This window comes from Esox lucius, chromosome 22 (assembly GCF_011004845.1).
Source record: "Esox lucius isolate fEsoLuc1 chromosome 22, fEsoLuc1.pri, whole genome shotgun sequence".
NCBI classification, from domain to species: Eukaryota; Metazoa; Chordata; class Actinopteri; order Esociformes; family Esocidae; genus Esox; species Esox lucius.
In genome coordinates, this window is record NC_047590.1 from 16,544,156 (window position 1) to 16,571,470 (window position 27,315).

The 27,315-nt window shown below is 43.1% G+C and overlaps 1 protein-coding gene across 1 annotated transcript in view; it reads right to left on the reverse strand.

The window, feature by feature from the left end:
• Positions 1 to 4,401: 4,401 nt before the first annotated feature.
• The window catches only part of LOC105027988 (adhesion G-protein coupled receptor G7), a 31,539-nt gene continuing 8,625 nt past the window's right edge, over positions 4,402 to 27,315 (reverse strand). The window contains exons 3-16 of the mRNA XM_010900400.4: positions 24,610 to 24,714; positions 24,380 to 24,489; positions 24,142 to 24,288; positions 23,975 to 24,060; positions 21,909 to 22,042; positions 21,596 to 21,709; positions 13,815 to 13,984; positions 13,116 to 13,268; positions 12,917 to 13,029; positions 6,940 to 7,268; positions 5,794 to 5,875; positions 5,176 to 5,334; positions 4,868 to 5,027; positions 4,402 to 4,736 (exon numbers count right to left, since the gene is read on the reverse strand). Coding sequence (XP_010898702.4) covers positions 4,509 to 4,736; positions 4,868 to 5,027; positions 5,176 to 5,334; positions 5,794 to 5,875; positions 6,940 to 7,268; positions 12,917 to 13,029; positions 13,116 to 13,268; positions 13,815 to 13,984; positions 21,596 to 21,709; positions 21,909 to 22,042; positions 23,975 to 24,060; positions 24,142 to 24,288; positions 24,380 to 24,489; positions 24,610 to 24,714 — 2,090 coding nt within the window. The 3' untranslated portion in view covers positions 4,402 to 4,508. The remainder of the gene's footprint in view (positions 4,737 to 4,867; positions 5,028 to 5,175; positions 5,335 to 5,793; positions 5,876 to 6,939; positions 7,269 to 12,916; positions 13,030 to 13,115; positions 13,269 to 13,814; positions 13,985 to 21,595; positions 21,710 to 21,908; positions 22,043 to 23,974; positions 24,061 to 24,141; positions 24,289 to 24,379; positions 24,490 to 24,609; positions 24,715 to 27,315) is intronic.

Below are 27,315 nucleotides of genomic sequence, written 5' to 3' on the forward strand. Positions count from 1 at the left end.
GCAATTAAAGAAAATAGAAGGGGGCAAAAAATGTACAAGTATTATGTTTACTGTATGTTTCAAGTAGGATAAATAGTTGCGCAGTGGCAATTCTAAATCGCATTCTAAACGAGTAAGGTAGCATGTGCAACCGGGATGTAGAGATAGCAGCAATGAGGTCCTGAAGGTAGATGTGTATGTAACAACTGAAAAATGCAAGCATGATGACATTTCTTAATGTGCAATGAAGGCAAACTGAATGTGTAAGGTGCATGTGCAGTTGAAATGCAGGGATAGCAGCAGTGACGTATTAGGTTTTTTAAACAACTTAAAACTACCTTCATCAGATTTTCCAAAGCAGTGTCAGAGTCATTAGTTCAAAGGGAGTAGTGCAAGGTCCCTGAGAGGCAGGGGGTGATGGGTCACAGAGTTCAGCAGGGTTACAGTAGATTGTGCTTGTGAGAGACCCTTATCAAAATAACAATGCATGTTTATGCTAAAACGTTTATTGAAATATACTGAAATAACAGTGGATTGCAAATTGTGGCTAACCGCCACAATGATTTCATAATGGATTAGTGACATGAATAATCTTGGCTATTTTGTATAATAATTGTCTATTGATCCCCTAACCTATCTAGGACTTTCCCTTCACACATTCTAAGGTTTTGCCTGCTCTGTACATTTATCATGTACTATTCATTTCTTAGGATTGTTTAGTTACCCAGGAAATGGTCAGGTTCCCAGAGATCACAGGGTAGACCCTGTCCTTGTCGAAGGACCACCAGAGAGCCAAAGGACCCCCAAAAACCATGCCAAGGGCCTCAGGGCTGTGCTGAAACTAAAGAAATGAGCGGAGCAGTCAGCTCACACTGACGCACGGCACAGGTTGAGCATTACCTGTGCACGTGTTTGACGTGCCCTATGACAAACCCATGCCTACCGATCCAGGAATCCGAGCATCGGTCATCTATTTGGTCGGAGGGCCATATCACCTCAGCTGGGATGTACGTCGACAGGGTCGGCAGGTGGAGACGATGCTGGACAGGAACACCATAACCCTTGCCTGACTAACTGTGGTGCCTCCGGGTCATCATCCCGAGGACATCCTTCCCCTCACCAGTGTCCACAGCCACTTCCATCAGGTACCAGTCCCAATGACAGGAGCCCAGGACACACTTACCCATAAAGTTCTGTATATGAATATATACCAGCTATAACACGGTTTTCAGCAGAGATGGGGACAAGTCACACATGGTCAAGTCCAAGCAAGTCTCAAGTCTTAACCATCAAGTCTCGAGTCAAGTTTCAAGTCACAGTTCAAATAAATCAAGCAAGTCAAGTCAAGTCAAGGGTTCACCCTAAGCAAGTCAAGTCGGGTCCTTATAAGTTTCAAGTCAAGTCACAGTACTAAAGAGATGAACACACACACACACACTGTCCTCTGTTTCTGACGTGCGCTCGGTGCGAAGCTCGATTTCAAAATCAAATATTTTTCTCCTCCGCGGTACAATTTTTTGGGGGGACGAAGCGGAGGGATCTTGAATCAGCCTGAAGGGGTTGTATTCGCTATAACAACCGCCTCGCCATACCTTATCTTTTTCATGGCAACGGTCTGTTATCAAGAAATAACACGCATTCTGCACTGGAATTCAGCCAATCCATGTAATAAGGGCTAATAATAACAACCTTATAAACTAATTATTGTGACTGAAAAACTGCCTAATATGTAATTACGCTGTAATTATTCTTGTCCGTATGAGTAAAAAAAAAAAAAAACTCTTCGAAATGTTTAGGTGCTCCCAGATAGCAATGAGTCGGCGGACCGGAGGCGGTCCTCCAAAGACAGTAGAAGCGTCAGAATGTCTAAATCGCAAACACGTTTGCCAGCTTTCCGCTGGCGGCAGACGCTTTTTAAAAGCGGCAGTCGCCCTCCTACCGCCTGTGTTCTGAGGCCGGCCCGTGGTCCAACCACCTTTCCACCGCCGTAATACAAAAGGCGGACCTTCCGCGGTTTTCGAGCGATCTGCCGCTTTTATATATATATTTAATATTTATAGCATGCAGTTTATCGAGAATAATGATTGATCAAACCAGACAAATTTCCATTTGGTGTTTTAATTCCACATTTCAAAGTACAGTAACTGTCATTCAAACAAGATGTGTCAGATCACTTTGCTAGCTAGCAGACTGTAACTCGCGATTGAGCGACGAACTGATGCGAATGTGTGTCCAAACCAACATGGCCGGTCGATTTTGAGAGTAGCCTTGTATTTAAAAGCGTCTTGCCGCCGAAGGACCGCGATCCTTTAGACCCAGGCAACCGCCAGAGAAAATGAAGCAGTCAAAAAATCAGTAAAGTTAACTGTTATGGTGTAAGCACAATGCTTTTTAGTTTCCACACGCAGTCCACAAACACTTGAAAAATAATACAGACATTATAGCCTACGTGTAATATACATGCCCGCTCATTTTAAGATGCCCATCCACATTAAAATTCAGGCTATGCCACTGTTATAGTCAAATTCCCTTACATCTATTTACCAGACGTATTCAGTAATGAAAATGGTCACATTTCTAACAAGAAAAAATAAAAAACATAATATGCAACCAAGGCCAAATTATGACAAACAAAAGATTAATTCATTACATTAGTAACTTAATCGTTATAGATCTTAGTGAAACTGAATATAAAGAGATTACTTTCTTACCTTTCCTTGTGGTTCTTAAAATAACTAATCAAATTTGACGTTGTTGCATATTTTGCATCTGGCAAATATTTTTTTATTCACACGGCCCAGTTCAAAGTCCTTGTATCCAAACGATAATATTTTTGGAGCTCGACTAACGTTACTGTTTGCATGTTTGGCGCGGTTTGAATTGTGCAGCGTTAAAGGCACATACGCTGATTAGTGGTGCTGATGTCACAACATATAAAATAATTGTATTGCTGTTTGTTTATTATAAGTTCAAGTCAATGTCGAGTCTTCCACTTCAAGTCAAGTCAAGTCTCAAGTAACTTGTTCTCAAGTCAAAGTCAAGTCAAGTCATTTTCATACTTTAATCAAGCAAGTCACAAGTCCTGAAAATTGTGACTCGAGTCAGACTCGAGTCAAGTCATGTGACTCGAGTCCCCCACCTCTGGTTTTCAGTACTATCTCATTGCTTCAGAGAAAATAACAAATAGCTTCCATTTGTTAAAACATACTAGTCCTTTTTTTTTTTACATTGAGTACTTACTAAATAAACTGCCCCTCTAGAGCCAGTTAGCAGGCTAATTTAATTCTGTTTCAAAGTTAGGTTACCAAAAACGCAGTTTCGCTAATATGTCAGGTTATATGCAGTATATGTTTTCTCAGTGTTTACCATTTAAAAGGCTTTAAAAGAAAGTTAGCTTCTTAGAAAAGAAAACTAACTAGTAAAGCACATTAGCTAATATACATTTTATTCTCCACCTGCCTCAAGTGGAGGAGTTTAAATATCTAGTACCTCCAAATCCGAGGCCATGGTCCTCAGTCGGAAAAGGGTGGCTTGCCCACTTCAGGTTGGTGGAGAGTGCCTGCCTCAAGTGGAGGAGTTTAAGTATCTAGGGGTTTTGTTCACGAGTGAGGGAAGGATGGAACGGGAGATTGACAGACGGATCGGTGCAGCTTCTGCAGTAATGCGGTCGATGTATCGGTCTGTCGTGGTGAAGAAAGAGCTGAGCCGCAAAGCGAAGCTCTCGATTTACCGGTCAATCTACGTTCCTACTCTCACCTATGGTCTTGAGCTTTGGGTCATGACCGAAATGACAAGATCCCGGATACAGGCGGCCGAAATGAGCTTTCTCCGCAGGGTGGCTGGGCGATCCCTTAGAGATAGGGTGAGAACCTCGGTCACCCGGGAGAAGCTCAGAGTAGAGCCGCTGCTCCTCCACATCGAGAGGGGTCAGCTGAGGTGGCTTGGGCATCTGTTTCGGATGCCTCCGGAACGCCTTCCTGGGAAGGTGTTCCGGGCCTGTCCCACCGGGAGGAGAACCCGGGGAAGACCTAGGACACACTGGAGGGACTATGTCTCCCGGCTGGCCTGGGAACGCCTCGGTGTCCCCCCAGAAGAGCTGGAGGAAGTGTCTAGGGAGAGGGAAGTCTGGGCATCTCTGATTAGACTGCTGCCCCCGCGACCCGGCCCCGGATAAGCGGAAGAAAATTATGATGACATTTTATTCTAGTTAAATAATCAAATTGCATTAATTTACTTACATTTCAGAATTTTTGAATAATCTCAGTCTAAAGCCAATTGAGATGTAAAAAACTGTTTTCCAAAACCGAATACTAAAACTTGCTTTTAAATCACAATGCATGCAAAACAGTAAACTTTAATAAAGAACACATTTTATGTAAATATGTACAACTATGTGCATAACCCAAAACATTATTAGATGATAACATATTTACAGTAAATATTGATACAAAATGGTATTTATTAAAGGTCATAGTACAATGGTAAATAACAAATTTTACGACATGTTAAATTTGTTGCCCATCCGCTAGCTAGGTGCTTGATACAGTCTGCAAAGATGAAGAAGTTGAAAGTGCAGTTGACAGACCATTGTCCAGCTCTGTGTAAGATTCTACTTTTTCTGTTTGCTTGCCCTGCCTTAGACTGTACTTCTTGGTGCAAAGTGAGATGTCAACACTAGACACAGCTTTCAAAGCACTTGAAATCTTTTTCTTGACAATTGCAGTTCTTGCTGTGAACAAAATGAAAATCTGGAAGCCCTGTGGATTGACAGTAAAAACACAATTCCATAGTGGAACAGAAATTACCTAGTTAGTTGTCACATTTTACATGCATCACTCTACTAAAACATCAGTTTTCTCCCATGCTATATTATACTTGTCTTTATTACCTGAGTGGTGGTGAGAATACAGAAGAAGATGTTGAGTACAGTAAATGTGGTCTTGTCATGGTTGATGAGCAAAAGGTAGCCCAGGATCCAGGAGAGACTAAGCACCACAGCCAGAGAAAAGCTACGGAGGATCTTTTTCTTCATTGAATCATGTCTTGTACTGGAAAATATTAACAACATGCTAGGAACCACAGACTGTTATTCTCCCCTGTGATGTTATAGTGGTCAGATTTAGTAGCAAGAAATTGAATCCGTACTGATATTATAACTTTGATTTTGAACTTTAAAATGCCCCATCAATCCATTACCTGTTTAAATGTGGGTCAGACTTGCTTGTTGCAACTGCAAAATGCATCAACATCAGTGTGTTTATGATTAGCATACATGCTACAGGGATCAAAAACCCCCAAAATAGTGGTTGTTTGAAGTCAAAGTTTCTGTAGAAATCAAGGGCAGCAAGCCAGCAGCTGATAAGTAAAAAAAAAGGGTTATTAAGAAAAACGAAGAATCAATGAAAGAAATATACAGACTGCCTGATATGTAAATAAAATGACAAAGTAAACTTGGCAGGTGGCATTTAAGCAAATAAGGAACCTTTGAACATAATGGAGAATTTTTTTTACATGGCTTATTGTGAGCATGTATTTACTGTGTACAGACACTGATAGGCAAAACCCTTTTACAGTAGTATGGTAGTATAGCCCCACATAGATATTCATTGATCCTGTTATAAAATGAACACAGAAAAACAAGTACTGTACTGCACAGGATGTTACTAAGTAAAAGCTGCAATATTAGTGGTTGCATTAGTAATAGCAGTAATGGTGGTAGTAGTCATTGTGGTATCAGTAGTGGTGGTGGTGGGTAGTAATTGCACAGTACCTAAAAAAAACTGTATATAACTAAATATTATAGTATAGACTCACAATTCCTCTTGCCTGTAACCCAGTGGATTATCCTGTCTGTAGCTGATTCCTAAAGTGAGGACAACTATAACTGCAGGTAGTCCTAAATGGGAGAACATGATATTGCCTTAGATTGTACTACACATATATTCTTCATAGACAGTATTACAATGCAAATGTGTATACACAAGTCATATTTTCAGAGCATGAAAATAAAATGTACCATTATGTTTTGTTGATTGCCACCGAATAATTGATTAATCGACACCAGTAAGCATATAGTTTCCCTTAAGAAAGAACGTGCTAAAGAACGAGCAAATTTGTGTTAAGCGTAACTACAGTGTTGGTAATTCTTAATCAAGAAAATACCTCTTAATAACTCTAAGAATTCTCATTCCTTTCCACATCCTGTAACTCCAGCCTTCTGACAAAACCTTGATCTGTTTTATTGTCTGTTTAAGAAAACCTCACAACAACACTGCCAGTAAACTAATGACAACAGCCACAACAGGTTCCAAAGATATCAGAAGTCAAGCAGTTACACAGGTTATCTAACTCTTCATTTACTGTGACTACCTCCACCTATGGTGATTGATGTGCGACCTGTGATTATTGTGAAAATAATCTAGAATAAAATTAAAAATCTAGAATTAAAAATGTAAATGTTGAGATAATAAAATGTTAAAATCTTATTTTAGTCTTTGTTCACAATTATAGCCTAATGTCAGATAGATGGAAAAGTACACAGGCAAGGAGTCCCAGGTATTGATCTACAATTTTTGTCTGTCTCTACAGTGTTTATTTTTTTGGGGGGGGTTTCACAATATGGGGGTTTCACCATCTTTTAGACCACTACAGTTGAAAAGTATTACTGTACTGTATTAATATACTGCTTGACCAATACAAGTTTGTTTGATAATATTGTTTATTTTGTATTCATGGAATTACTTACTGTAATTTTATGGAATTACTTCACAGAATTACTTGTTTTTATTAACCCTCTCTAGCCAACGCTGTAAGACATAATGTGAATCCTTCAGACACAAGAATGTCACTATGCAAGTTGAAGTTTATAATTTCAGACAAACAAGAGCAGAAAATGTACTTAAACATTTTAAGTTTCAGCCAGAGGTCCTAAAAAAATTTTATACATGATTTTTCTCTTACCCCATCCGATGACCATGGTGTAGGCTGTAAAGTGTTGCGGGGTGAAGGCCAGGACGTTTCTGACCATGAGGAAGATATGTGTGGCGTACAGCGTGCTCCAGGTGAACGTCCCCAGTTGGAAAAACTGCAGTAGGGCTGTGACTGCAGTACAGGGCCCTGTATCAGGCTCTGTGTGCATGTCTGAAGGGGGGATATTGTTGGTATTTATTTTGGGTTTCTTAGGCTGTTGGTTGGAGTTTTCTACTGCCAACATGAAGAGGAGGGTGGACATCAGGAGCGATGTGCAGAGGTTCACTAAGAGGAGTGTCGGGAGGGTTTTACGTAATTTTCTAGGAATAGGTGAAAGACAAGAATGTGTCAGTTATTAACATAATGTAAAGTCATGCTCCTACTGGAACATTTACATTTCTCCTCACAGTGTCCGGATTTCACACGGTCCTGAGACGAATTTGTAGTCATGACAGACTATATATCATCACATTCAAGTAGACTAACTGACCTCCATCTCAATATGTTTAGTCACAATACTAATTCACTTAAACCCAAACCAAGGCATTTCAGACTCCACCACTTACCCAACAAACATTTGTTAACCACCAAACCGGGAATCTAACTTTAACCCTCCATAGTACCTTTGATGAAGCAAATGTTATTCATTTAACCTTTATTTTATCAACTTTTATCATGAGCAAATTCGTATTTACAGTAAAAGGCTTCCTATAATGAATGGGTATTGGGATTAAAAAGAGAAACACAGACAGAAGACACATGGCAACAGCACAGTACTAACAAAGACACATTAAAACAAATCACATAGAGACACCAATACAGTATTCAAGACAAATGTAGACAACAGAGCATGACAACAGCCTGACCAAAAACATAGACCCTGAAGCAGACGATAAAATACAATACAGCAGGACATAGGCAAAGACAACAACAGGACAACAAGAATAAATGCAATGCACTGACACATGACAAGAAGTTAAACTAAAACTAAAAATGTGTTTGCGTTAGGGATATTTTACTGGATGTGACTTGCAGAGTGGGTCCTGTATGTGGAAGAGGCAGGGTGCAGTAGACATCTCAGAAAGGCCTGAGAGGGGTTTGGAAAGAATCATTGACCAGGGCATTTTGCGTCGGTATATAGTGATGGCCAGTACATGTAGCAGTACAGAGTGCTGTCATGTGTCCTGCAAGGAGAATTGGTGGCAAATCTGATGTCTAAATGGTAAAAAAAAAAAAACATTTAGGTGCTCCAGAGTCCACTTACCTATCTGTAAATTACATCTCCAAAATCTAGCATGGGTAGGATTGTCTTCTGAATGAGGGTGAGTTTAGGAGATTAGGTGATTGCAAGGATGAACAATTGCAATTTTGAGTCAAGCTTTAACTTTGGCCTGTAGCTCTAAAGTGAGATGAGAGAAGGAAAGTTTGATGTCTCTCTAGACTCTTTAGTACTTGTATGAGGTGACTTGCTCAAGGTCCACACCCTAAGCTGTAGTCATTTCACAAGAGGTCAGACAAGAGGTCACACTACTGGAAAAATCTGCCAAGAAGCTAGCTTAAACAAGCTTCCAGAAAATGTGAAAGGAGGGGTGAAAGGAGAAACAGTTTATTTTAATATTTCAAATATTCTGTGTGCAAATCTAACTAAGAAGCAGCATTACCTTCAATGAAGTTTTCTTAAGTGCCTTTAGTTTAGCAGTGATGAATTTTGCAAGGTTCTGTTTGGTTCTGTTTTGTTTTTGCCATTGTCCTTAAATGTAGCCTGTTCTGTCCTTTGTAGTTGAATGTAGCTTGTCCTTGTGTCATTATTGTTTTCACCTGTGTCTTGTTAGCTCCCTGTTTAGTCCGCCCACTTGTTGAGTCATTGAGTCTGTTGTGTGTATGTTTTCCAGCCAGCCTGCCTCATACAGTATTCCTGCAGTTTTGTTGGTTTTTTCACCTGTGCTAGTTATGGCATTAAATTCATCATTGTCCCTTAACTCTGCGCCTGGCATCCTGCTTTACCTATATTGTAAGAAATGTACTAGCTTCTTAAATCATAATATCATGAAAATTTCAAAATAAATGACCTCCTAAATATACATATTTTTCAGTTGTTCAGAGTTGGCAAAGAACTGCTAGGACCATGGATTAATTTATACCCTTTTTTAAATTCCAAAACCCTCAAACCAATCAAAGAAAATTATAAAAGCCTCTAGAACTTCTGTTGAGGAATAGGGGATGACATACATATCACCTTTTAGTCAATGGGACTAACCAAACAATGGAATGATAATGGAAACATGTGGGGGAAACATCTTCTCACTGACCACCTGCTAAGCCTATATTAGCCTACATTTATATTACCAGAATGTGTTTTTTCACACTTTATTGCAGTACTGAGTATTTTACGTCAACCCTATTAGCCAATCCTTTTCTGAATCTGAAAAGGACCAGTTTTGGTTAACTTCAAGCAGCAAAAACAAGCAAATATATTAAAATCAGATTTTCTTATGCCCCTGGTAGGGTCTCACAAGGGAAACAGGTCCTAGGCGACGGGTCAGACTAAGAGCGGTTCAAAACCCTTTAATGATGAGAAAAATTTTGAGGTCCGTGACGTCGCCCGGTATGGCGCAGCCAGGGCCCCACCTTGGAGCCAGGCCCGGGGTTGGGGCTCGTACGCGAGCGCCTGGTGGCCGGGCCTTTGCCCATGGGGCCCGGCCGGGCTCAGCCCGAAGGAGCGACGTGGGGCCGCCGTCCCGTGGGCTCACCACCTGCAGGAGGGACCATAAGGGGCCGGTGCGTAGAGGATCGGCCGGCAGTCGAAGGCAGAGGCCTAGACAACCCGATCCCTGGACACGGAAACTAGCTCTAGGGACGTGGAACATCATCTCGCTGGCGGGGAAGGAGCCTGAGATCGTGCGTGAGGTTGAGAAGTTCTGACTAGAGGTAGTGGGGATCACCTCTACGCACGGCTTGGGCTCTGAAACCACACTCCTTGAGAGAGAATGGACTCTTCACCACTCTGGAGTTACCCATGGTGAGAGGCGGCGGGCTGGTGTGGGTTTGCTTATAGCTACCTAGCTCTGCCGCCATGTGTTGGAGTTTACCCCGGTGAACGAGAGGGTCGTTTCCCTGCGCCTACAGGTCGGGGATAGGTCTCTCACTGTTGTTTGTGCCTACGGGCCTAACGGCAGTGCAGAGTACCCAACCTTCTTGGAGTCTCTGGGAGGGGTGCTGGAAAGTGCTCCGACTGGGGACTCCATCGTTCTACTGGGGGACTTCAACGCCCACGTGGGCAATGACAGTGACACCTGGAGGGGCGTGATTGGGAGGAATGGCCTCCCCTGAACACCGAGCGGTGTTCAGTTCACTTCTGTGCTAGTCACAGTTTGTCCATAACGAACACCATGTTCAAGCATAAGGGTGTCCATCAGTGCACGTGGCACCAGGACACCCTAGGCCGTAGGTCGATGATCGACTTTGTTGTCGTCTCATCTGACCTGCGGCCGTATGTCTTGGACACTCGGGTGAAGAGAGAGGCGGAGCTGTCAACTGATCACCACCTGGTGGTGAGTTGGATCCGATGGCGGGGGAGGAAGCTGGACAGACTCGGCAGGCCCAAGCATACTGTAAGGGTCTGCAGGGAACTCCTGGCCGAGTCTCCTGTCAGAGAGATCTTTAACTCCCACCTCCGGCAGAGCTTCGACTGGATCCCGAGGTAGGCTGGAGATACTGAGTCCGAGTGGATCATGTTCTCCACCGCCATTGTCGAAGCGGCCGCTCGGAGCTGTGGCCGTAAGGTCTCAGAGGTGGACTCGTCCATCACCCGGGCTGAAGTCACAGAGGTAGTCAAGAAACTCCTCGGTGGCAAGGCACCGGGGGTGGATGAGATGTTGTGAGATGAGATGTTGTGGGGCTGTCTTGGTTGACACGCCTGTGCAACATCGCGTGGCGGTCGGGGATAGTGCCTCTGGGATGGCAGACCGGGATGGTGGTCCCTCTTTTTAAGAAGGGGGACCGAAGGGTGTATTCCAACTATAGGGGGATCAAACTTCTCAGCCTCCCAGGGAAAGTCTATGCCAGGGTACTGGAGAGGAGAATACGGCCGATAGTAGAACCTCGGATTCAGGAGGAACAGTGTGGTTTTCGTCCAGGCCGTGGAACACTGGACCAGCTCTATACCCTCTATGGGGTGTTTGAGGGTTCATGGGAGTTTGCCCAACCAATCCACATGTGTTTTGTAGATTTGGAGAAGGCATTTGACTGTGTCCCTCGCGGCATCCTGTGGAGAGTTCTTCGGGAATATGGGGTCCTGGGTCCTTTGCTAAGGGCTGTCAGGTCCCTGTACGACCGAAGCAGGAGCTTGGTCCGCATTGCCGGCAGTAAGTCAGACTTGTTCCCAGTGCATGTTGGACTCCGGCAGGGCTGCCCTTTGTCGCCGGTTCTGTTCGTCATTTTTATGGACAGAATTTCTAGGCGCAGCCAGGGGCCGGAGGGTGTCAGGTTTGGGGACCACACGATTTCGTCACTGCTCTTTGCGGATGATGTTGTCGTGTTGGCCCCTTGAAACCAGGAACTTCAGCATGCACTGGGACGGTTTGCAGCCGAGTGTGAAGCGGTGGGGATGAGAATCAGTACCTCCAAATCCGAGGCCATGGTCCTCAGTCGGAAAAGAGTGGCTTGCCCACTTCAGGTTGGTGGAGAGTGGCTGCCTCAAGTGGAGGAGTTTAAGTATCTAGGGGTCTTGTTCACGAGTGAGGGAAGGATGGAACGGGAGATTGACAGACGGATCGGTGCAGCTTCTGCAGTAATGCGGTCGATGTATCAGTCTGTCGTGGTGAAGATAGAGCTGAGTCGCAAAGCGGCTAGGGTCATGAGCTTTGGGTCATGACCAAAAGGACAAGATCCCGGATACAGGCGGCCGAAATGAGCTTTCTCCTCAGGGTGGCTTGGCGATCCCTTAGAGATGAAGGGTGAAAAGCTTGGTCACCCGGGAGGAGCTCAGAGTAGAGCCCTGCAGTCACAGGGTAGAGCCGCTGCTCCACATCGAGAGGGGTCAGCTGAGGTGGCTTGGGCATCTTTTTCGGCCCGTCCCACCGGAAGGAGACCCCGGGGAAGACCTAGGACACGCTGGAGGGACTATGTCTCCCGGCTGGCCTGGGAATGCCTCGGTGTCACCCCTGGAAGAGCTGGAGGAAGTGTCTAGGGAGAGGGAAGTCTGGACATCTCTGCTTAGACTGCTGCCCCCGCGACCCGGCCTTGGATAAGCGGAAGAAAATGATGATGATTTTCTTAATTTTGTTGGTTTTAATAAAGAAAAGAAAAATAACTTTGTTAGTTTTGAGTTTTTGATTGGGTGTCAATGGCAGCATTCTAACATTTACACACACAGGGGCTTGTTGTTCATTGTTCTGTTGTGTTCCAGTGACCTCTTTACCACATCTATTACCAACTGTACAAGAAAAGGCAGATGAAGGAAATTAATAACTTATTGTAAAATTCTAAATATGCATTGAAATATAAATGCCCTCTAAACTTTTGACATTACCTTTCTCTTGTCTGATCTGGTGTCAGTTGACCATTTCTTGGTCCATCTAATTATCTTGCCCCCTCTATCCTACCCTCACGGACCAACTAATTCACCAACTTAAACCCGGGATTGCAAACTGACAAGGGCCAAAAAAGGTGACACCTTTATTGGCACTAAAAAAAGCAAAAAATCTGTATGGTGCAAAAACAAATGCTTATTTTTTATGGAGTTATTGTCACATTACTAGCATTTACCACTAATACTAACAATGGGACACCATGACAGGTATCACTATAACCAGTGCAATTTACGTTATGTAACTCACACCCCCCAGGACACCTGTTCCAATTTACAATATTTATGGTCTCACTTATTTGGTCCAATTTGGATTAGATGAATGGCTTCTGATATATTATTGAGGTGCACAGAATATTTTGAATCGAAACTAGATCTTACCTGGTTACGATCTGGAATATTATTGTTAAACCCAACCCTATGACAGACATTGAGCATCCCAGTATGGTGATCCAGTCTAGTAATGGAGGAGACTGAAAATCCCTCCTGAAAGTCTGTAAAGAAAAACATAAATACATGTAATATTTGACGGTAGTTCATAGAACTATGGCAAACCAGAGTGGTGAAGCTAGCTACTCACCATAAGAACAGCGAAGTTAGTGGTGTGGTTACAGAGACATTGCAAGCCGTCGTTAGAGTGGTTGACTTTGGAGCAGCCATATGTGCTCCAGTCGTCCAGCGTGTAGTTCCACGACACACAGGCAAAGTCATGGAGGGAGGCATTGGGGACAGTCTGAGAGAGGAGAACAGGAACAAACTCACAGAAAAGCCTTCGGCCAAACATACATTTATAGTTTCTCATAACAAAAATGTCATTAACGTAGTTATGAAAAAACAGGTCATTGAAACATTTAGCTTAAAACAGGAATTACAAACCTACAGTGGATGTAGATTCACCCCCCTTGGATTTTTCTTTTTTTACAATTTGTTGCATTACAAAGAGCGATTGGAATTAATTTAATTCTTGTTGTTTTTTGCAACAGTCTCCACAAAATATGTTGTAATGTCAAACGGGAACTAATCAATTGATAAATATCCTTATGCATTGACATTATAGAATACTTGGTGTAGATCACAAAAATATTTAACATTTAAAAAATTCCTACTGGGTGAATACTCGTGCAATCCATTGAGTACACTTCAAACAAAAAGGAGTAATTAGAACATTATGGAACCTCAGGAGGTTGTATCATGTTTTCCTGGATGTCCTACAATGTCCCCTGTTGACTGGGTTTACCGTACGCTGATTGGTAAAAGGATTGTCCAAGAGAGAACTTACAGTAGGCTTGAAGGACATCTCAACATCCAGTCCAGACATGTTTCCAAAGTTAGCAGAAAGGATCCTTCTGCTAGTCCCCAAAGAAGTTTGGAATGCCCTGGACTTGAAGAAATGATCATTTTGGTATAGCACAAAACCAACGGAGTGGTTTGCATCTTCCCGACTTAATACTGAGGTAGACAGAAAAAGGGAAAAGAAAGAGAGGAGAAATTGTTTTTCAAATCATGGATCTAAGCACAAGTACAGTCTGCTTGGCAATGCTGAAATATGTGGATAATTTCAAGTAAAGTTACAGAAAACAAAAGCAAAATAAGATAGTATCAGCTAGGTAATAACTTTGTAAAATAACAAAAAACATGTAAAGACATGTATTAACGTTTTTTCCCCGCTTTATTTAAACAGGTTGTCTCATTGAGATTCAGAGACCTGTTCCTACCAAGATCACACTGAGATAAAGAGTGATACATTTTAATGGTTGTTGTTCAGGAACATCGATTCCTTACTATCAATATAGAACTGTTTTAGATTGATATAGATTGATATAGAACCTTTTTAGATTGATTTTATATTCAAGGGAAATGCTTGGTGAAACTATATTTACATAAATATTCTGCACTGTGTTTGAGCAAAATCCTTGAAATGATCTCGGATAATTTTTTGTTTGGGTTGAAAGTCTAATCTTCTCTGCCATGTTTTTTTGGTTAACTGGGCCCAATACACTAACATAATATAGGCCCTGTGGGGAACATAGGGGCATGCAAAACGAAGGAACATCGGCTCAGGGAACATTTATGTATACTGTATAATTACTGTTAAACTAAGAAAATTATGATTTGCGATATATTGCATAATTGCCTGTAGTTAATCGACATATTAGAATGTGCCGGCCCACAATAGAAAGAGTTGCCTTTTCAAGATTCAAACTCGGGTCGCTTACATTAAAGGTTGTGTCCTTAACCACTAAACCACAGAGCTGTGTATTTGTGGGCTGTTAGTATAAACAAGAGGCTTCTGTACATCCTGAACAACTCCTCTTTTGCAACTGCCCGTTTTAATAGTTAATTGGCCATTCGTGAATTGCACTGATACAGTTAAACTGACTAACGTTTCTTACTGAGTCTACCTCCACCACAAATAGCGTCTATGTATGCCGTTTGCCACTGGCCGTTTTAACAGCGTATTAGCCAGTAATATGCTTTACCGGTATCTACTAGCTTACTGGAATAGTCACAAGAATTGAGCAATTGCTAGCGAGTCTGCCAAAGCTATTTCATTTCATGGCAAAAGAACATATTTCTTTCTTTCATGGCAAAACCACATACTTTTTCTTTCATTCGTGAATTACATTTATACAGTAACTATCAATAAAGTGTTTTTCCGCACGTGTGTGTGTGTGTGCATCCCTGCATAACATAAACCAAATATATAATTTGCCTTTTGCAAAGTTTTAAGTTGGCAGGGGGGCACACATTGTAGGTAACAATGATGCTATTATTATTACTGTGGGAGGTTCCACCACTATAAATGCTGTGAATAACGTGTGTAAACTGATGCCCATGTGTTCTCCATTAGAAATGCCTGAACCAGCAATCCCACCAAATCCTCCTGCTGAGGAAGAAGAGATGTCTACAAACCCTGCTGACTGGCCTTCAGTTCTTTGCTGAGTTCTTTGCTGATTTCACATGACTAAAGTCCAGAACATGAAAACTGCATGAAAACAAAATAACTGGCAATGAGGATCAAAAAAGGGAAAACAATTGATATGCATGAGATGGCACTTATACTGTTGATACTGAGAGGATAAGATGGAGAGAGGTGTTGACATGTCTGACTGCTATTGTGCAGTCTCTGGCAATTAGAAATCTGGAACTATTGGGACACACTGAAACAATATACTCTCCATCAAATGGAAATTTCCTCAAAGAGGTTGAACTGATGGCACAAATTGATCCAGTCATGAAAGAGTACCTTAACCATGTCCAAAAGGGACATCGAGTCACACCACCAGCTACCTTGATGCAAAAATTCTTCTCTTTCATTCAAGATTGCCCCTCAGATGTCAGGTGTCAGGTATCCAAACCAGACTCCTGGAAATGAATCCAAGAGCTCACATGTTTTTGGGGCTCACACGTTAAACCTGGTTTTGGCTGATGGTGCTAAAAGTTCTGTTAATCCCACATGTTACTTTGGCATCCTACACAAACTGTACGCCTTGTTCTCAGCCTCCACACACCGATGGGCCATCCAAAAAAAAAACATGTGGACATCACTTTGAAGATGTGAACAGAGTAAAGTGGGTGAGTAAAGTTAAGAGAGTGTCCAGCCACTGAGGTAACAGGCATAAGCGGTGTTAGAGGCACTGACTGAGGTGGGGGATCAAACCAAAGACCCTGTGTTTAAGATGGTGGTGTGGTACGACCTCTTGAGCCAGATCCTACATGTGAGCAAGCTGATGGAGTCTCCCAGTATGCATATGGATGTTGCAGTCAGTCTTCTCAGGAAGACAGAGTTGTCTTAGCAACCGCAGGGCAACAGGCTTTACGACTGCGCAAAACATCAGCCAAGGATATTGGCAAGAGTATGAATGTAGAAGCCGTTCTACAACAAAAAATGCTGAGGTCCACAAAGCAGCACTATTCATTTGAATCATTGGATGGGCCTTTGAATGATGCCCTGATGAAGCAGGAGGAGACAAATTTCAGTGTTGTTGTTGATGCTGCAACTTCAGTCCTTCAGATAAGATAAGACCAGAGAAGAAAAAGACATGCATGACATAAAAACATACATTATTCACCTTTTTAATATCATACTTTGAATAATAACGTATTATAACTGATGTGGTTTTTCCACATAAAAAGTTAAATAAACATGTTTTAATCCTTGAAATTACTATCTATTGACAGTTAAGTTACATAAAGACTAGTGAGTGAAGTGTCTTTTAACATCACAATCACCAGCACTAATGAGTACGACCTAAGAAAACTAATATAGTGACTTATTTGTGCATGGAGCAAGTCATTTTTGTTTTTTAATCTTTAAAAATAGTTCGCGAAGTAAACCGTGAGACATCTCTGAGGTAGCTCAGAGAATCATCAGCACTAATTTAACAAGGGGTGTGGTGAAATACAGAACAGCTGAGATGGGCCACATACTTTCAAGACAAAGAAGAGATATACTGATGGTTTTGTCAGGTTAACAAATGATCTGAGGACCTAATGATCTGCTGATACCATTCAGACATTTATCACAAAACTTTTAATATCCAAGATGGCGGTGCGTGTACATTGCAAGGCCCAGCGGCTACCCATCTCATCTCTCATCTTCTTTATCCACTTATCCGGTATCGGGTCGCGGGGGCAGCAGCTCCAGCAGGGGACCCCAAACATTCCTTTCCCGAGCCAGATTTGCCAGCTCTGACTGGGGGATCCCGAGTCAAAATATAATCCCTCCACCTAGTCCTGGGACTACCCCGAGGTCTCCTCCCAGCTGGACGTGCCTGGAACACCTCCCTAGGGAGACATCCTGGGGGCATCCTTACCGTTGCCTTCTGGCTCAGCTCTTTTTTCGTCACAAAGGTGCGGTAAAGCGAATGCAATACCGCCCCCACTGCTCCGATTCTCCGGCCAATCTCCCGCTCCATTGTCCCCTCACTCGCGAACAAGACCCTGAGATACTTGAACTCCTTAACTTGGGATAATTCCCTACACGGAGAAGGCACTCCATCGGTTTCCTGCTGAGAACCATGGCCTCAGATTTAGAGGTGCTAATCCTCATCCCAACCGCTTTGCACTCGGCTGCGAACCGGTCCAGTGAGTACACAGACCGTTGATGCCATCAGGACCACATCATCCGCAAAAAGCAGCGATGAGATCCCCAGGGCACCGAACTGCAACCCCTCCCCACCCCGACTACGCTTCGATATCCTGTCCATAAAAGTTACAAACAGGATTGGTGACAAAGCGCAGCCCTGGCAGAGGCCAACCCCCACCTGGAACGAGTCCGACTTACTACTGAGAACCCGAACACAGCTCTCACTTTAGACGTACAGGGATTGGATAGCCCTCAGAAGGGTCCTCCTCACCCCATACTCCCGCAGCACCTCCCACAGTATCTCCCAGGGGACCCGGTAATACACCTTCTCCAGATCCACAAAACACATGTAGACAGGATGGGCATATTCCCAGGCCCCCTCCAGGATCCTTGCAAGAGTAAAGAGCTGGTCGGTTGTTCCGCGACCAGGACGGAATCTGCATTGTTCCTTTTCAATCTGAGGTTCAACTATCTGCCGAACCCTCCTTTCCAATACCTTTGAGTAGACTTTCCCAGGAAGGCTGAGAAGTGTGATACCCCTGTAATTGGCACACACCCTCTGGTCCCCCTTTTTGAACAGGGGAACCACCATCCCGGTCCACCACTCCTTAGGCACTTTCCCTCGACTCCCCCGCAATGTTGAAGAGGCGTGTCATCCAAGACATCCCCTCCACACCCAAAGCTTTCAACATTTCTGGACGGATCTCGTCAATCCCCGGAGCTTTGCCACTGTGGAGTTGTTTGACTACCTCAGTGACTTCTGCCATGGAGATTGACGATGCTTCCCCATCAGCCTCCAGCTCTGCCTCCACTACAGAGGGCGTGTTAGTGGGATTTAGGAGTTCCTCAAAGTTTTCCTTCCATTGCCCAATTACCTCCTCAGTTGAGGTCAACAGTGTCCCATCCTTACTGTACACAGCTTGGAAAGTTCCCCGTTTTCCCCTCCTGAGGTGGCGGACAGTTTTCCAGAAACACCTTGGTGCGGACCAAAAGTCCTTCTCCATGGCTTCCCCAAACTCCTCCCACACCCGCTGTTTTGCCTCTTTCACAGCAGAGGTCGCAGCCCTTCGGGTCTGTCGGTACACTGCAACCGTCTCCGGAGTCCTCCGGGATAACATATCCGGGAAGGCCTCCTTCCTCAGTCGGACGTCTTCCCTGATCACTGGTGTCCACCAGGATGTTCAAGGGTTACCGCCCCTTGATGCGCCTAAGACCTTTAGACCACAGCTCCCCGCCGCAGCTTCAGCAATGGAGGCTTTGAACATCGACCACTCAGGTTCAATACCCCCAACCTCCACAGGGATGCCAGAAAAGCTCCACCAGATGTGTGAGTTGAAGATCTTTCGGACGGGGGCCTCCTCCAGACGTTCCCAGTTCACCCGCACTACCCGTTTGGGTTTTCCCGGTCTGTCCAGAGTCTTCCCCCACCCCCTGACCCAACTCTCCACCAGATGGTGATCGGTTGACAGCTCCGGCCCTCTCTTTACCCAAGTGTCCAAAACATGCGGTCTCAGATCCGATGACACGATCACAAAATCAATCATTGACCTTCGGCCTAGGGTTCTCTGGTACCACTTACACTTATGAGCATCCTTATGTTCGAACATGGTGTTCGTTATAGATAATCCATGACTAGCACAGAACTCTAACAACAAACGACCACTCAAGTTCAGATCAGGGAGGCCGTTCCTCCCTATCACGCCTCTCCAGGTGTCTCCATCATTGCCCACGTGTGCGTTGAAGTCCCCCAGCAGAATTATGGAGTCCCCTACTGGAGCCCCATACAGGACTCCTTTCAGGGTCTCCAAGAAGTACTCCGAACTGCTGTTCGGGGCATATGCACAAACAACAGTCAGAGATTATCCCCCCACAAGCCGTAGGCGTAGGGAGGCGACCCTCTCATCCACTGGGGTAAACTCCAACATAGCGGCACTTTGCCGGGGGCTTGTGAGTATCCCATTCCCCACCCGGCGCCTCACACCCTGGGCAACTCCAGAAAAGAATAAAGTCCATCCCCTATCCAGGAGTAAGTTTCCAGAACCGAGACTGTGTGTGGATATAAGCGGCTACCCAGTTTTTGCAAATTAGCAATAATTTACCTAATAGTTTCTAGTTTATTCCTTCGGTACAGCCTAGCATACAGCACCCGACAAGAACTCCTGAATATTGGAACACATTGAACAGATTGTGAAGACGCTCGGGGAGATGTCAACTATTCCCCCAACAGGATGTGCACGTAGGCGACGTCGAGAGTAAACAAAGATGAGGGAAGCAGGGTGGCCTCAGGGCTAGGCTAATGCTAGTCCGCATTGGCATTCACTACTAGTCCCCCATTGCCACACTTGGCTCCCTTACGGACATCGCCTCTCTCAGCCCCAAGGTCTTACACTGCTATTTCATTGTGCCGGGGGACATATATTATTGCGCTTTCTCCACTGTAAATCCTTGTAGTTCTAAGGAATGCACTTTCAAAATGTTCCCTGTCTCCTGCCCTGTTTAAACTTAGGAGAACATGAAGTCTTGGCCCACACCTCCAAAGACTTGTTGCTGTCTCTGTCCAAAGTCCTCCTACTTGCAGATCAAGATGATATGCAAGTATTCAAAAACCTCAAATATTTCAGTTTTTCAACGGAATTGTTCATGTTATGGGTCACATTAAAGGTGGAAACATTTCTGGCATGATTTATCTTTGTCTCATTGTTTTACATCACAAGAACCTGGCATTTTAACAGGGGTGTGTAGACTTTTTGTATCCACTGTATAATAGCCAGTCTTACTCGGGATTCTGCACAGCTCACAATCAGTGGTGGGAACAGGAAAATCATAAATAGCAGCAATATTTGCATTTACAGGACACACCTGTCCAAGCCCAATCTGTTTACCCAAGTACGTAACATTTGCCTTCCTGAGCACACATGAGGTTTAGTCAGAGATGCTTGCTCTAGTCCATTAAAAAACATTTTGATGTTCTCCATGAGAGAGGCCCAATCGTCTGAATAATCTTAATTAATAGGCAGTGCATTTCAGAACTCCAGACAAGATGACACTGACCAGACACTGAGCAGGTAGCATGTGCAGGTTTCATCCCAAAAGCCATAACCGTATACTGTGTAAAATCATCCGGTGTCACAAAGGCTGAAATATCTGGAGCACGAGAAATCAAAGGGACCTGCCAGTAACAAATCCAATTTGGTAACATATCAGGACGAACCGAGACTGTCAATGCAATCATCTAATCAAGGTAATGAGTAAGATTCAGTAAGTGTGATCGAATTTACCTTTCGGTAGTCAGTACAAAAACAAACTGTGCCATCGGGTTTGGGCACTAAAATATATGGTGAGTATTTTGGGACTGGCTAAATCGTTTTGAATCAAGTAAGTTACATCTTGTTTCAAAAGCGCTCACTTTGTAGCATTGACCCTATATGCAAATAAGGACAGCCTGTAGTGCGTGACAGAACTGAGAAGGATTCCTTGCTGTATGCATCAGTAGCAGGGTAGACACCGAATGCTATAATTTCAGCATGTTAATGTGGCAGATATGTAGAGTATTTTTTTTGGTGTTGGGTGCTAACGATAAAATCTGTTTCACTCAGCTTCTTTTTCAGAAAACACAAGCCAGATAAACGAGCGGTGAGAGAAGAACCCAACACTGGCAGTAATAAAGACCTTGATCACTAGCTAGGTCATATTGAGGGATGCACAGCCTTTCTATCTAAACAACGCTTCATTTGGTCTTGGGTAGACAGAAACACTTCTTTCGCGAGAGCTGATGCAAACGCTCTGGGAACTGACTTATAGTCCATAACGTACTTGCTAACACAAGAGGTGGATAACATCAATTGTTCTTTTAAAACTTTCACAGGACCACGAACCTTATGGCCAAATTAATCTTTGCAGTTAATCGTTGTTGACCATCATAAAATGTTATTTAAGTTTGAAGTAACTTGCATATATCAACATTGGCTTACCTGGTTTAAATTTAATAACCATCTGGACATCAGTAGAACCTTCATTGCCAACTATCAATTCAGAGGAATTAGTGTTGAGCTGAATTCTGTTGGCCACAAATTTACCTGATTTTCCTGGGGAAGGAGATTATTTTTGAAATATGAAGCAGAACAATCAAATACAACTCATAGAAAGAAAATAGCTGTGGAGAAACATTTGAGAAATGTTTTTTTATTACAAGACTATAGAATTTGATCTAGTCAGTCAAAAATATTGTAACTATCATAAATATATAGTATGAGTAAGGGAAGGTTCACTAGCAGTCCCACCCACCAGTGAAAGCAGTAAACTTGATCCCTACGGTGTCCTGTGGTACCTGGGCAGACTGCACTACCAGGTTAGGCTGGACTATCAAGGAAACGTTACTTTGCTGTTTCAGGGAGAACTGCTCCAAAGTAATCGTGAGGCTGAGAAAAAATAATGGTGAAACTATTAAGTAAATGAAGGAAACATTTTAAAGAATGGGCCAAAAACTGGTTTTATAATGTTTTTAATCTAACGTAAATAATAACCATTAATTTTTCTGATCAGTTGTATAATATTCATCTAATATCTCTGTGTTCCTGCAATCTATCAATCTTAACCATGTTAATAATAATAAGACAAGGTTTACTCTGGTAATTGTGCAATAACTCATGGGTACCCAAATAAAAAACCTATGACCCAATTATACTCATAGCAAGGGGTAATAACCTGCCCAGGGAATGCAGTTGAAAATTACCAGGCTGGCTAAAACCAGCACCTTTACTGTGTTGATTTACTCTGTTGATTAAATGTTGATTAATGTGCACTTCCCCTGTAAAACTAATTACACAAACATACGTTTATAAATGGGCTGTGGCATAGTGGATGCCCCTTCATTAATTAGTTAACGAATCTTCATTTACTGGCATTACATGGGGAATGTGGGGATAGTGAGTAAAAACAATGACAATAACAATACAGACAAGCATTGAGCACTTGCAGAGCAACATAGGACAAGCAACATCTAGCATGCAAACAGAGCAATAGCACAACATGGAAAGCAGCAATACACAGTTAGGGATTCTAGCTGTGTATTGCCAGACACCACAGCAGTCTGACTGGCATTTAGACATGACTTCAGGTTTGTTGTGAAGTTGTGATAGGTGGATAATTAGCTAGGCTGAATTTGTTTGAGTTTCCTTTTTGACATGCATAGACATCTGGCTTTACAATCGCCTGGTTTGATTATTTCGCTAGACACGATTAGGCACTGTGGTAAGCTGACTAACATTTCTTATTTTCTTATTTCTCATTTTAACAGCTTATTAGCCAGTAAGAGGCTTACTAGTATCTGTCACGTCCTGGCTGTGCCCCTAGCCATCTCTGCGCTGGGCTCGGGGCATAGCCAGGACAGGACAGGAGGTGGCCTTTAGCCACCTCTACTCCTTTTTTTGGTTTCCCCAATTGGAGGCAGGTGTTAGTTATTGCCTCCAATTGGGGACCCTATTTAAGTTTAGTTTGTAGGCCCCAAGGCGTGGTTCATTTTGGTTTTGTTTATCCTGTGTAAGGAATACCCACGTCACTGGTTGCTGCCTTTTGTTTTGTTGGAGTCCTTCTTTCTTTATTTTGCATTAAACATGGATTACCTTACCTACCTCTACTCTGCGCCTGTGTCCTTTTCATCCCACGACCGTGACAGTATCTAACTTACTACCTGGAATAGTCATAAGATTTGAGAGATTGAGCTAGCGAGACTGAATATAAACTTTACACAGCCAAATCTATTTCATGGCACAAAGATACATTTTTCTTTCATTTGTGAATGACATTGATACAATAACTATCGATATAGGTGACGTTAACTGACTTTTTGTCAAGTGAAAAGACAAGAGAATCGTGGAAAGTCTTACTTTTATATAAACAATTTTATTTTCGGCTTAATATAACGTAGCTAATGAAGGTTGTAGCCAGGGAATTCTTTGTTTATCCTGACCCACTCAGCATGCACAGATGCGCACTTCGTAAATCCACCAGAAATAGTCACAATATAACCGCAAACAGATTTATCTACTGAAGGTTGTAGCCAGCATGTTTTTGTCTATCTGGAACAAATCCTAATGCATAATTTGCTTTGACTGTGACGAGATTCGAACACGGGACCTATTGGTGGCAGGTCCGCATCTCTCCCCACTATGCTATTTAAAACAAGAGTCAGTCACTCACTCACTCACTCAGTAAGAGACATTCACTCTTCTTGGCTGGCTCCGGCAAAACATTTACATGGGATGGAATTTCTGGGATCTCATTGAGTGGTTCCGTTGATGGGGTACATTAATTGGTGGTTTTAAAGTTTGAACACACAAACACACATGTACCTGTTAACGGCGGTATTGTCCGGTGTACTCTTCCCATTGGCATTCAGTAGCTGGCTGATGGTAGTAATTGCTGCCACAGCGATGTCCTGAAACATAAAACCAGAATATGTCCAAATCAATGAAGCAACATGACCTAATTTCAAGCACAAACATATTAAATGTTATACCTGGGTGATATTTTGAGTAGAATTTAGCAGTTTGTTAGTGATCTCAGCTGCTGTGTTGATGTTGTCAGCTGATAGCTTCTCTGGTTTGGAGGTCAGAATCTGAGTACTGGAGGCTAGATTGAATAAATTATCCAAACCGCTGTTGATCTGAATAAAGGAGAATCATGAATTGCAAGTAAAAGTCAGCTGACACTGAATTTAAAATTCTAATTTTGATGCAATGAGCTTAATCACTTACATTTTCTTTTATATCACTAAGGGTCAAATCACAGTTTAGAACTTGATAAGGACCAAACTTTGGAGTTCCATTGTCATTCAAGCATATGGCTGAGGCTTTTGATAAATCTGCTGTAGTGCAGGAACCAAAACAAACATATCCTCAATGTAAAAAAACTAATACTTTGTCACTGATTTGTAACTGATTAAGAAATTGTTTATTTTAATGTCATATTAAGTCAATATAAGTACCATTATTGGTATTTTTAGGACATGTCTCTGTTGAATAACCAAACCAGCCAATCGTTGTTTTGGGGAAGATGAATCCATCAAACTTGCTTGAATTGCAGAAATTCGCTGGTGAAGTGAGAAATAAAATTAATGTCAGTATTGATAAAATCTATGATTTAAAGCTAAAAATATAGATGCATGTCAATCAAATTTCAATCAAATTTATTTATAAAGCCCTTTTTACAACAGCAGTTGTCACAAAGTGCTTTACAGAGACACCCGGCCTTAAACCCTAAGGAGCAAACAACAGTAGTGTTGAATTTCAATTTCATGTGAAGTTGCTGATTTGTTGTAAGAGTGTGGTGTAGACCAGTGGTTCCCAACTCCGCTCTAGTACCCCCAACAGCCCACATTATTGTTGTAGCCCTGGACAACCACACCCAATTCAACTCAATGAGAGCCTGATAATTAGTTGACAAGTTGAATCAGCTGTGCTTGGCAGGGGCTACAATGAAAATGTGTACTGTTGGCGGTACTTGAGGACTGTAGTTGGGAACCACTGGTGTGTACTCATGACATTAAAGAGGCATAATATGTAATTATTGCATCGTAATTCAAGGAAACTTCAGTAATATATTAATAGTCTAATAGCAGTAATAGTGCAATAGCAGTAATAGAGGATTGAAGGTGTTTCACAACATTTACTCACCAAAGACAGGCTGGGTGCATACAAAAGTGCATCCTAAACTGCATTGTTTCAATTGGTCAACAGAAGATGCACAAGTTAAAGACAAATGCAATCCTGCGTTATAATGGACTTTACTGTCCTTCGGGGGCATATTCAATGTCTTGGAAATGTTCTTATCCTACCCATGAGCGATGTGTTTGAAGAACCTTCTTCCGGATTTTTATTTAATTTGGTGCAATAGAAAATTAGCAGACATTATATTTTTTTTTGTGTTAATTAGTGGCAAAAACTAATTCAATCCATTTTGATTTCCTGATAAATGTTTTTTTTTTGAAAAGTTGAAGGTGGGCAAACACTTTTGAGAGTCACTATAGGGCACTAACCCTTAATCTAATGAATCCCTAAACTAAACTACTTGTAACGAGGACGCGCATGGAGGACGCGCGCCACCCCTCCCGACGTGGTGTTCGGCGCACGTCATCGCCGGCCTTCTAGCCACGCCGCTCCTCCTCCCACGGCACTGTCCTGTCTTGTTATTGCACACACCTGGTGTCCATTCCCTCATTAGATCGCATATATAAGTTCCTGTGTTTCTGGCTGTCTTTGTGTGGTATTGTTCTATGTGCGGTGTACATTTTGCATTGAGCTGTCTGCACGCTTGTTTTGCGCCTGTGCGCTTGAGTTTTACGCGTGCCCTTTCTGTTATTATATCCTTAGTGATTGAACCTACCTCCCTGCGTTGGCTCCTTATTTCACGCACCTACTACACCGATTACACTACTACACTATACTAAACCTTAAAGCAGCAATACCTGGAATTTTGCAGTGTGATTTAAAGGAAAAATATGCAAAACATATCTGCAGTAATAGTGGAATGGTAGTGTTTCAACATTTAATTGTTGTTCTCCATTGATGTCCTCATGCAATGGGAGTGTCCTCTGTGGTTGATACTCGTTCCTCTTTCAGGGAGGTTGCGGTTAGTTGGTGTCTCTTTGGTTAATGCTTGTGACTTCCTGCCTGCCTGTTGGACCCTGTCCGGGGTTACCCTCGATTAGGGCCGTAGTGTCTCTGGATCCCCCTGTCTCAGCCCAGATTTTTTACACTTCTATATTATTGTGCAGAGGGAGTAAGGGAGTAGGGTGTCTAACATTCTTTCTGTCCTGTTCCATTTAAACTTGCATTTGTGGATGCATCGAGGCATGGACTAGACCTCTGAAGGTGTGCTGTGGTGTCTGGCACCAAGATGTTAGGAGCAGATTCTTTAAGTTCTGTAAGTTGTGAGGTTGGGCCTCCATGGATCGGACCTGTTTGTCCAGCACATCCCACAGATGCTCGATTGGATTGAGATCTGGGGAATTTGGAGGCCTAGTCATTACCTTGAACCCGTTGTTGTGTTCCTCAAACCATTCCTGAACCATTTTTGCTTTGTGGCAGGGCACATTATCCCAGAGCCCAATGCCATCAGGGAATACTGTTGCCATGAAAGGATGCATATGGTCTGCACCAGTGCTCAGGTAGGTGGTACGTGTCAAAGTAACATCCACATGAATGGCAGGACCCAAGGTTTCCCAGCAGAATGTTGCCCAAAGCATCACACTGCCTCCACCATCTTGCCTCCTTCCCATAGTGCATCTTGGTGCCATGCGTTCTCCAGGAAAGATGCACACGCACTCAGCCATCCACATGATGTAAAACAAAACTTGATTTGTCAGACCAGGCCACCTTCTTCCGTAGTCCAGTTCTGATGCTCACGTGCCCACTGTAGGCACTTTCGGCAGTGGACAGGGGTCAGCATGGGCACACTGACTGGTCTGCGCCTATGCAGACCCATACACAACAAACTGTGATGTTTCCAGCAGTTCAGCAGTTTGAGCTAGAGTAGCTCATCTGTTGGATCGGACCACATGGGCCAGCCTTCGCTCTCCACGTGCATCTATGAGCCTTGGCTGCCCATGAACCTGTCGCCGGTTCACCGCTTTTCATTCCTTGGAGCACTTTTGACTGACCACCACAGACCGGGAACACCCCACAAGGGCAGA